The sequence below is a fragment of the Zootoca vivipara genome, chromosome 3 (genome assembly GCF_965207765.1).
Source record: "Zootoca vivipara chromosome 3, rZooViv2.hap1.1, whole genome shotgun sequence".
Lineage (NCBI taxonomy): Eukaryota > Metazoa > Chordata > Lepidosauria > Squamata > Lacertidae > Zootoca > Zootoca vivipara.
This window is the reverse complement of record NC_142586.1, coordinates 60,774,901-60,787,087: the sequence shown is the minus strand read 5'-3', so window position 1 is coordinate 60,787,087 and position 12,187 is coordinate 60,774,901. Positions and strand designations below refer to the sequence as shown.

General features: G+C 40.9%; 1 protein-coding gene across 1 annotated transcript; it reads left to right on the top strand.

Moving 5' to 3' along the window:
* Positions 1-2: 2 nt before the first annotated feature.
* Positions 3-9,953, top strand: ADAT2 (adenosine deaminase tRNA specific 2). The gene is made up of 6 exons (XM_035108842.3): positions 3-261; positions 1,419-1,523; positions 6,130-6,280; positions 7,863-7,969; positions 9,495-9,567; positions 9,648-9,953. Exons 1-6 carry the CDS (start codon positions 190-192, stop codon positions 9,686-9,688), a joined length of 549 nt encoding a protein of 182 aa, XP_034964733.3. The 5' UTR covers positions 3-189; the 3' UTR covers positions 9,689-9,953.
* The last annotated feature ends 2,234 nt before the right edge of the window (positions 9,954-12,187 follow it).

Sequence of the window (12,187 nt, the reverse complement as noted above, 5' to 3'; positions counted from 1 at the left end):
AGCCCCGCCCCGGACGTCGGCCGCGCAAAGCCAAGGCAGCGGCTGCTGCCGCTCCGCCTCCTACCTGCATTCTAGTCCCCCACCTCTACGCGGTCCGCCTAGATCCCGATCCCCCCGGAAACATCGGCTCCGTACTCTCCGTTCCGGGGCTGTAGTGTCGGCGGCGGCCCTGCTCGCCTCTATAGAGAGATGGAAGCGGACAAGGGGCGAGCGGTGGCTGCAGGGGAAAGGGAGGCCTGGATGGACCTCGCTGTAAACATGGTGAGTGAGTGGGGGTGGGGAGCGGAGGGACTGGATAAAAGGACGGTCGCGTGGGTCTTGTGGCTGTGATGCTCGTAAAAGAAAAAGGAGTCTCATGCCTAAACAGATTTGTTGTCATCCAAGGGTGCAGGAGCTGGATTAGGCCCAAGGCCCATGGAGGACACTCAGTATACAGCATCCAGTCTTCACGGTGCCTTGGGAAAGCCCGCAAACCCCTTGTCAGTGCAGATTCTCTCAAGGCCCAGGCTAGGCCTGTATGGAGAAAGGAAGTGTGTTTTTCCTTTAGTACTCTTGGGTGCAGCTCATAAGGCCCTGAAGCAGGCATCCCCAAACTTTGGCCCTCCAGATGTTTTGGACTACAATTCCCATCTTCCCCGACCACTGGTCCTGTTAGCTAGGGATCATGGGAATTGTAGCCCAAAACATCTGGAGGACCAAAGTTTGGGGGTGCCTGCCCTAAAGGTTTGAATTCGTTTAAACTAGCTAGGTGTTCCATTACCTCCCCCTTTTTTCCTATGTTATCTCAGGTTGGACACCGCTTTTCATTTGGGTGAAGACAGAGGCCAAGTAGTTTGTACAGCAGTTTCGACTTCTCTCTGTCATCCAACACCATTTATCCCATCTTTTCCTTGCAGACGACCTACCACTCACTTGTTCTTCCTATTGTTTCAAACGTAGCCAATGAAACATAATTTGTTTGTTTGTAGCTTCTCTAGCAAGCCTGAGCTCATTCTGAGGATAGACATAGGATAATGGGTACCGTAGCAAAATATAGTTCTCTTCTTCTCTCCCCATCCATCCCCTGCATTTTGGCTTCATTTAACATCTAACCAGATGAAAAGTTCAGGGGAACTTGAAAGCATGTGCTGAAATTTGTGATATTATTGTGGTGGGCCAAATAAGGGTATTGCCTTAATGTGGGTTTTAAATTTTTTATTGTGGTCTAACATGGCTGCATTTGCTTATTATATGAAAAGGGAACAGAATAATTTCCATCCTTACTCTTGAGAGTAATCCTTGGGTAAGAGTATATTGGAATTGACTGCTTTCATAATGCTGGCTTGTCGGGTGAGAGGATTTGGAATGCAATGTGCTTTGCCTTGGTGTATATAATCAGTGATAAACCTGCTCTTGTTGATTCATTTTGTGTCTGATAGGCTAAAGAAGCACTAGAGAGTGGTGAAGTACCTGTTGGTTGCCTCATGGTCTACAATAATGAGATCATAGGGAAGGGAAAGAATGAAGTTAATGAAACTAAAAATGTAAGTTATTTAACTAAATTAAGCTAATGTAAGTCACTGTATTACATATGCGGGTAAAAACTCATTAAGTTGGTATAATTGTAATCATTTTTGCAGTCCAAAGACATGCATTTTGTGTAACTTCTGAGTGGCATATGTACACTGCTGTCTCTGGAATATTTGCATATTTGTGCTCCTCCTTTCTGGAAATTAGGTGTTTAAAGCACTGTGTTCTCAGTAGTTCCCTGAAACTTTTGAACATCTAATGAGAGAAATATCACCTAGCATCCTTCCCACTGTAATTCAGAAGGGCCATGACAACATTCCTTTTCTACAAGGCATTTGGCATAGCACTGATTTCTGAATGCTGGTGAGAATTTGATTTGTTGTTTCACCTTCTGTGTTTTTATCTTAATTGTACCCGGCCTTTCTGCATATTAATGCAACTGCATTTTAATTAAACCTTTAAAAAAATAATAATAATAGTATAATTCTTAAAAGCAGCAGCTTTTCACTGAAATATTTTCAGGACACAGCTAAAGCTGAAAGGTTGATACAGTGGTGTTTATTTTTTTTAAAAAAACATGTTATCTTTGTTAACAATCTCAAAGATTTTCTGATCAAAAGTTGATGTGTTTTTTATCTTATTTTTTATAAATGTTTTCCAGGAAAAGTTGCAGTTTACTGACAGTATTCCATTCACAAAATGCATGCATGTTTTTTTTGTGGCTGTGGTTTTTTTAAGCTCTGGTATCTGTGCCTGAGTACAAAATGTGAGAGATGATCTTGAGCTGGATTGTACGGTATGTTGAACGGCATAATAGACTTGTTTTAATCTGCAGCTGGGGGAGTTTTCCTTTTGGATAGTGCAGCCAATACTTCTCTGAGGTGACCCTTCTGAATTGTCTGGCAGGAGGTGGAGCAAATATTACCAGCATGTTTTTCCCTCTGGCAGCTTCCTTGCCTGCTCTTGTTTTCCCTCCAACATGCTTCTGTTTCTGTTTGAACGTGCACTGTTCTTTTTGGCTGTAACAGTTATCTGGCATGCTAAACCTCACTTGCAAGCATAACCTGCCCACCCACCTGGTTTGCCCTTGAAGATGTTTCAGCGATAACCTCTGGCATCCAGTTTGGTCATCTGAGTATGCATATATTACATAGCACAGCAAAGCTAACAGAGCTCTATGAGCTGCTCATGATCAAGGGCAAAATTCAAAGCATCAAGGTAACAGTGTAACAATATTACCTTGGTAGAAGGGAGACCAAGTACTTCCATGGATTGTGCATGTGGTGATGGCAATATCACCGCACAGGATGCATATTAGGATGCATTATTTCAAATAAACTGTGTCCAAGATATGTAGGACTTCTATGATCAAACTGTTACATGTGTGTGTGGGAGTTCCTATGTCTGTTCACCTCCTGAGAAGTAAGATATTTTGTGTAGAGACAATTGTGCACTGCCCTGAACACGTGCTTAACTTATCCTATACCCACAAATACACTCTCTCACAGAATTGCTCCAAAAAGAGTTAATTTATAGAAAAATAACAAGATATTTCTAATAAGAATTAGCTAGTGTGGTAAAGCATGAAATCACGGTGCATTTAAACCAGTATCCTAACACATTAACTCAAGGACAAAAGTGGTAAGGACCTAACAGAAGCAGAAGACATCAAGAAGAGGTGGCAAGAATACACAGAGGAATTATACCAGAAAGATATGGAGGTCTCGTACACCTCAGGTAGTGTGGTTGCTGACCTTGAGCCAGACATCTTGGAGAGTGAAGTCAAATGGGCCTTAGAAAGCACTGCTAATAACAAGGCCAGTGGAAGTGATGATATTCCAGCTGAACTATTTAAAATTTTAAAAGATGATGCTGTTAAGGTGCTACACCCAATATGCCAGCAAGTTTGGAAAACTCAGCAATGGCCAGAGGATTGGAGAAGATCAGTCTACATCCCAATCCCAAAGAAGGGCAGTGCCAAAGAATGCTCCAACTACCGCACAATTGATGCTTTTGAATTATGGTGCTGGAGGAGACTCTTGAGAGTCCCATGGACTGCAAGAAGATCAAACCTATCCATTCTTAAGGAAATCAGCCCTGAGTGCTCCCTGGAAGGACAGATCGTGAAGCTGAGGCTCCAATACTTTGGCCACCTCATGAGAAGAGAAGAATCCTTGGAAAAGACCCTGATGTTGGGAAAGATGGAGGGCACTAGGAGAAGGGGACGTCAGAGGACAAGATGGTTGGACAGTGTTCTCGAAGCTACGAACATGAGTTTGACCAAACTGCGGGAGGCAGTGCAAGACAGGAGTGCCTGGCGTGCTATGGTCCATGGGGTCACGAAGAGTCGGACACGACTAAACGACTAAACAACAACAACAACACATTAACACTCCCTGTCTGACAGTCTGTCCCTTGTTTTATAGGACTAGCATGATGATAAGAATAGTTTCAAATGCATATATACCTTAAATTCCCCCTTAGTTACTGCTGTAGTGAAGTAGTTGCCCATTCCCACCCTTGGAGGCTATCAGCGTAGCTGGAGGGGCTAAAGAATAAGATGTGTGTGGCAAATTCATTCACAAGAATGGGTTCCATGTGAGTCCCCACAAGGAGGAGATTGGGAGGGAAAAAGCTGTGCTGCAATAGCACACCTCTCCTCCAATATGCGGATCATGACTGGATTCATAAAAGGGAAGTACAAGAACTGATAGGGCTATTAGGTGTGTAGGGGTGCTGTGAACTGCCCTGAAATCTTCGGATGGGCAGTAAACAAATTTTAATAATAATAATAATAATAATAATAATAATAGTGTTAGCTCTGGGAGAAAGAAGGTGGCTGAACATTTCCTGGAGTGCTTGACGCTGTTCATGGTGTCTGCTGATCCTGATCTTTTGGAAGGCTGGCTAAAATATACATTCATTTGCAAAGCTGTCTTATAACATTGGTTTACAGACAAATGCATAAGATACTAATAATTCTGTTATCAGTTATTTTTTTTTTTAGATCTCTACTTTGATCTGAAATCATTTGTGGAACAAGTTATTGCAAGGCAAACAGTCTACCTACCTGAAGGGATTTAAAACAATGTTCATAAAACTTTAGCATATTAAGTCAGAACAGTAATAAATCTACCCAATGATTAATTTGCTTTCTGTCTTTGATCGCTATCTTAACAGCAAGAGAGTGGTAAAGAAGTGGAATTCAATGAAATATATAAGCTTCATTTATCTTAAACAAAGCAGCCTTAAAAAGCCTTAAACTTCTCTTATCAAAATATGTTTTCTGTTTTGTCACTAAATGGTATATTAAAGCATTTAGGCTAGTGCACCAACTGCAGTTCCTATCCATGCTCTTGTTAATATCCTATTCAGGCAAGTATAATGTTTTGTACATGGGGTTGTATTTGAGGAATGGACATAACAGTAAGTTCATTATGCAGTGGCTAGACTGCTAAGTGAGAACTGACATCCAGATCATAACTTGCCAGCCTTGAAATAACTGCTCCAAATCTATTTCTGAGCACAATCCTTTGGGCTGGTTTTAGTCTCTAAAGGCTGAAATGACTTTGAATCTTGGGTACCTTCTCCTACTTGAATCTGTTCAAATATGACAATGATCCTCAGAGCCTTTTCTCTGGTCCTACTGCCATTGGAGGTGAAGCCAGATCAAGGGTTGTAGCCTCCGAGCACTGAAGTGTTTAAGTGTTTTCCCCAGAGACATTGAGTCTGCTCTTTTTATCTTCCCAAATCTTTAAATTCTTGTTTTTTGAATCCTGTTCCCCCCCCCCTCTCTCTCTCTCTCTCTGTGTGTGTGTGTGTGTGTCTTGTTGTTCCTATTTTAAATGAATTTTTATGTAAGCCTTGTCAGCTTATGAGCAGGGTAAAGAATACCAAAATGTAAATAAATGAATGAAATGGAGGTATTTGGTCTGTCTGTGAACAATACTGACATTCTGTTGAGCCTAGGAGCATTTTCAAATGCTCCTAATTTAAAGTGACTATCGATAGAATATGTGAACATGCCTAAAGCTGTTGAAAGAGGGATGGTGTCTTCTGTGGTATCCTTTGAGCTCTTATGACTAGTAGGTCTCATCGCCTCCCTCATATTTATTCATAGACTGAGTTAGATACAAAATATGGATGTTGATATCTTGACAAGTAGGAAAAGCATTTTGCCTGTAGCTGAGCATTTCCACCCAACTGGCCACTTTCTGTCTGACCTCTCTGTCCTTGCATAAATGTGAATCTGGGTAAAAACCGGAATGTTTTCAATAATGGAAAAGCTGATTAACATAACATTTGTTAACCGAGGATAAAGAGAAACAGATGTATTGTGTGTTTTCCCTTTATAACAGATGTTGATAAGGAAGAACCTTTCAATAAAGTGCCAACAACATACACTGCTTTTCTATTTTACAAGAGGAAATTTACTTCTTTGAAATGAAATTTCTGCAGTTATTAGGGCCATCTTCTATATGGTTTTAGTTGTTAAGCTTTGGCATCACTGAAGATCCTACCCTATTGCCTTCCTACTAAAAGTAGCAGGAATCCATCCATTCAGATCGATACATTACTATTTGGTGTAAACACTGATGTTATTTCCCTGTATCCCCACAGGCTACTCGCCATGCAGAAATGGTAGCAATTGATCAGGTCATGGACTGGTGTCGTCAGAACAAGAAGGAACCCAAGGAAGTATTTGTGAACACAGTGCTATATGTCACTGTTGAGCCCTGTATAATGTGTGCAGCTGCTCTGCGAATGATGAGTATCCTTTGGAAAATTATCCATTGGTGTGCTAATTTCATCTCGCGTATCGGTTGCTAACAAGCTAACAGAGGGCAGCTCTTTGTTGCCATGAGGTCTGTGTCATTGGGTCTAAGGGGATTCGTTTGTGCAGAGATGATGGGCGTAAGGAGAGCTGTGCTGGACAAGTTCAAAGACGTAACTTGTCCAGCATCTGTTTCCTACTGTGCTGAGCCAGATCCTAAGAAAGCCAACAAGCAGAGTGCATTACTACCCTATTGCCTTCCTACTAAAAGTAGCAGGAATCCATCCATTCAGATCGATACATTACTATTTGGTGTAAACACTGATGTTATTTCCCTGTATCCCCACAGGCTACTCGCCATGCAGAAATGGTAGCAATTGATCAGGTCATGGACTGGTGTCGTCAGAACAAGAAGGAACCCAAGGAAGTATTTGTGAACACAGTGCTATATGTCACTGTTGAGCCCTGTATAATGTGTGCAGCTGCTCTGCGAATGATGAGTATCCTTTGGAAAATTATCCATTGGTGTGCTAATTTCATCTCGCGTATCGGTTGCTAACAAGCTAACAGAGGGCAGCTCTTTGTTGCCATGAGGTCTGTGTCATTGGGTCTAAGGGGATTCGTTTGTGCAGAGATGATGGGCGTAAGGAGAGCTGTGCTGGACAAGTTCAAAGACGTAACTTGTCCAGCATCTGTTTCCTACTGTGCTGAGCCAGATCCTAAGAAAGCCAACAAGCAGAGTGCATTACTATGTCCCTCTCCCTCTGTTATTCCCCAGGTTCTGGGCCTATGGAGAAGAAGTTTAATTTAGCAAGTATTTGTGGGTGAGTCGAAGCAAGGAATGGGTGTCGGGTGTAGCCGAAGCTACAATGAAGCAGGGTGAGGCAGCTTGCATCAGGTGGCAGTCTTTGGGGTTATCATGACTTAGTTTATAATTATTACCTTCCCTGTGTGGTGCTTGTGCCTCAGGGGCCTAAGTGTATTGTGCCATCTCTGCTCCGGGTTAGGATAGGGTTGTAATATTTCAATAAGTAAAATTCCTGACACCAGCAAAGTGGTTGAGCAAGCATAACCTGCCCACCCAGCTGGTTTGCTCTTGAGGACCCCAACATTGTTTAGCTTTCTTTGGGAACAAACCTACATTGCTGAGCTTTTGGGGGGAAACCTCCCCTCCCCCCCAAAATAGTGACTTTAAGCTTCTGGAGCTGTTTCCACTGCTTTCCCCCCCCATCACGTTGCCATACATCTGGGTTTTCCCTGACATTTTGACACACACACACCCCCGGACATAATTTTTACACCCGAAAACCAGGATATGTCAGGAATTTTCCTGACATATGGCAAGCCTAGGTTAAGAAATTTGGAAAGGATACAGTAGTGGTAGTTATTTCTCTCTCAGATTGTGGGGAACAGTGAATTAGCAGCAAATGAGTTGAATTGAGTGGGGGAAGTTTTGCCCAGAGATATGACCAGGCAGTAGTGTGTCTGTGGAAAAGAGGCATTTTTGAGACCAGCACAACTATATAACCTATTAAATGAGGGTAATTCTATTCTCCTTCTTTTCTTAACTTACATATATAAATCCCACTGGTTGTATATGGCTGCCAAAATGAACGATTCGGAGGCTGTGGTTCGGTTTTGAACATCTCTTCTGCTACCTTAACGGACACAGGGGAACCATTCCAGGTGAAATACTTGTCACTGATGTGTGTGGTTTTTTGTATAAAAAAAAATGAAAGTGTGTAGATGAACCAAGTGCAGGTTGATGGTACAACCTCATCCAGAGACAGATTATTCTAAAGGTGCATTGTTGTCAGTACTTTAATTCTGAAACTACTACTGAAATTCATCCTTAGCACCATTGTGTCAGCATTTCTCCAGTGATAGTTTGGTGCTGGATCAACATTTAGAGAGACTGCAAATAGCTTTAGGATCTAGAGCAGCCATTCTCTTCCCATCCCCCACCCCCGAAACAGAAATAGCAGGCTGGAGTGTTCTTCCATAATATAGCATCTCCAGGGCTCCTTTATTTTATAGAGAAGAGTATAATTCATCCTTGTTTGAGGTGTGAGGGAATGCAAACCATAAATTGTAAAATAATCTACAATCAAAATGGATTCAGTGAATGGTTAGGAAGCACTTAATTGTGCAGCATTGGTGAAGCTAAGTGGATCTCAGTAGTCCATGGATGGAAGACTACAAAAAATCTTATGTATCCTCCCTTTAAAAACAAAGAGCAGGTTGTAAACTTAATAAATAATGCACTTTATATGGATGAAGGTATATCAGAATAGTTGGAAACGATTACAGGATCAGAATTGGTTGTAATTTTGTTTAAAAAGATAAAAAAGGCACTTTATTTACCCTGATATTTAGCATAGTGATGACACTAGCTCTACATCATGGCAACTATGTGAGAAGAAATGTCTTGCATTTAAGAAATTTGATTTCCATTCTCCAACAATTGCAGTTAATGGCTGCGTGTAAATTATTCCACCATGTGCATGCATACCATTTAAATTAGGGCATTCATTGAAAGCATCCTATTTTGTGTATGTGTGTCACTTTCACTCACACATGTCAAGAAATAAATGATAACAGGGAAAGATTTGTGAGTGGGAAAAGTTGCAACATAACAAAATTATTTTGATAGGTCAAGGATGTTTTGCTGCTTGGGGAAAAACATATCCACAAAGGCAAGTTCCTTGGCACAAACTCATAGATACCTGTTCAATAATCCATGGTTGGTTGGAATGGGAAGAGTCTGTGTATGTGCACACTCTCACTTCCCATCTCTCATATGCCTTCATTCATTACTTTGGAGGCTTGTTAAACCACAGTTGCTTCTAATGTCCAAACCAGGAAACTGTTATTTTAAGCTATCCCTACAAACCAGGCTATCACACTACAGTTATTATCTGTATGCCAGTCAAGATGAATATAATAATAGTTTGGAAACATGCTATTTACATGTGTAAATTGGATACCCTCAGTGGTAAGCCATTTTTGTTATTGAAAGGTACTGCTTTGCCTTTAAAAATTCAGTATGAAGTTGTTCAGTGGATTTTCTTTTGCCCCTGGAAGTTGAACACAGTGATGTCAGAAGTCACACCTGCTGAAGTTCTTTATGCTACTAAAGAGTCAGATAACCTCTTTGGGATACATGGTTAATCTGGGAGGCCTTATGAACCAAATATTCCAATCTCTACAGTGCATAGCTGGTTATCGATCTGAAGAAGCAGTTGAAATGCTGAAAACCTTCTACAGACAAGAAAATCCAAATGGTAAGTACCTTCTTGCTCTAATTCATGTTGGCTTTTGCATCTTTGAATATTAATGCTTATGTTTTCTTTTCTTGTGGCAGCACCAAAATCAAAAGTTCGAAGAAAGGAATGCAGTAAATGAGTGGTTGTGATGGATAGTAAAGCAAAGCTGGAAGAATGACAAGTCTTTGAAAAGGCTGGCTAGTATTGACCTTCCCTCAGCTGTGGTATTTAGCCCTGAGAGGTGGAGAAAAGCATGTCTGTTACTCTGTAAAATGTCCAAAATTATCACTGATTGAAAGATAATAATCAAATTGTCAAATATGGCTTTTGGTTAAAATGTTTGGCTTTTTATAAGGAACAATAGAAAGGAGGGGTATCCTTCAATAATTAAATAGTTAAGATGACACTGTTGTAGCCCTACTAATTTTGAACTGATCAGCTGGAAGACCAACTACCCCAAGTCCTTAGTTTGGCAGGTATGCTGACTTCTTGCCACTGATGCCAGACACATACTGGCCAGTGCACATACAAAGTTCTGTTTGCATTTAAACCACTTAACAACATACAAAAATTCAGTGGTCTCAGAGTTCTGCATGCCCCATCTGCCAGAACAGAACCACCACATCCACTCATGGCGCCAACAGCTAGAAACCTTTGTGAGCAGTGGCTGTTATGTCGAAAACTGTCATGAGGACGTGTCTTATTAGCTCTAGGACATACATAGCTGTCATATTGAGTCAGACCATTGGTCTCTCTAGGCCAGGATTAAGTATTCTGATTGGCAACACCTACGGGGTACTTAACTGGAAACAGAGGGATGAAGTTGGGACCTTCTTCCCATAAAACGTGCTCTTCCACTATGCTGCAGCCCTTTCCCTTGTATCCTAGACAGATTTATGGTTGGTATTACTTAAAAGTAAACCTGCTTTCCTCATCACTTTGTAGCGCACGTTTCCAATGTATACATAATTTGGAGGAATTTGAAGGTAAGCTAGCAAATCCCAGACAACGGCTTGTTTATCTTGAGCTCAGTTAAGACATTCATGATTAAGAAAGCTTAGCTATGGTTTGTTCATGATGTCTGAGTTGACAAACCATGGTTTATGACCATGTTTGGTCATGTGTACTTTCTCAGGTAACGTTGCCACTACAGTTAGCAAACAGTTTATTATTACTGTATATTCCTGCATATAAGACTACTTTTTAACCCAGGAAAATCTTCTCAAAATTTGAGGGTTGTCTTATACTCTGGGTCGTATTTCTTATACAACGAGTATATCCCAAACTCTATATTTTAACTGGAAAAGTTGGGGGTCGTCTTATACATCCAGTCGTCTTATACGCTGGAATATAAGGTATATGCTTGTGATAGAAAACTGCCTTGAAAACGGAAGTCTAGCATACCCAGTATTTTTTGAATGAATATTCTGTTTCATAAGATTTATATATTGCTTTATTGTAGTAGTAGTAGTAGTAGTAATAATAATAATAATAGGTTAAAGAGGAATATCGAGAAGTAGATTTCCAGAGGAACTTTTCTTAGTACCGGTATAAGGTAACTAGGCAGGAAAATGCCTAAATCTCAGAGCTGGCACTTCAGTGCTTATTGGGTTGTTCCTTGATCGTATTATGATTACACTCCAGAAGAGGGCCTTGCTGTTCTAACAATGAATGGCCCAGCAGTTTGACATGGAGCTCTTATTCCTGCAGAATGTGCATGCTGAGCAACTCAGCAGGCTGGGAAGCAGTCAAGCAGTGCCTTATAGATTTGTATATTATGGACAATTCCAGTAGTTAGACAAGTCAGAACCACAGTTGTTGCACTATTTTTATTTCTCTATTAAATAGATAAACAAATTCTGAAATAGGGTGAAACCTGTCCCCCCTCCACGTTATTATGAGCCTTCATATCTCTACGCAGGCACAACAAGAAGCATAAATATGAACAACAAACAAATGAAAGGCTTATTGAACCAATATTGAAAGCCTTGTTGTAGCCTCATCAGTTCTTCCCTTTGCATACAACAAAGTGACACTCTTACAAGGCAGCTATTTAAAGAAGCAAGTTGCTCCTTATAATTTAAACATTTGAAAGTCTGCAGGGCTCTCCATTCAAATACTGTATATGCAACGTGGCCTTTAATTACCTTGGCAGGTTTTGAGCGCTGATAAAAGATTGTATTTTTTAAAAACCTCCCCAAAAAGTGTCCAATGGTTGGCAGGCAATCCATTCCAGGGTTGTATTTGGAGCAAGACTAGCAGGAGAGCTTTCAGCTAAGGGCTCAGTTTAAACAGCAACTGTTAGGTTTTTAAAGAAAATGGCTTTGACACAAACAGGGAAAGAGCTCCGAGGACAATTAGAGTCCCAGAAGCAGCTGTTTTATTAATTTGCTTTGCCTTGTGTGTAGCCTTGGCTGCTGGTTCTATCTACTTTTATCAATAAAGTACATCTAGAAACAGGACACTTCCCACTGAAATATATTCTCCAACATGACTTTTGTTTTTAGGCTGTTTTCAGACACACACACACACACACACACACACACCCTTTTTAGTGTGTGTAAAAAAGAGAGAAATGCCAAGAAATATCAGCTAAGATCCAAAGAACCACAGAAATGTAAGAAATCAAGCAACAGAT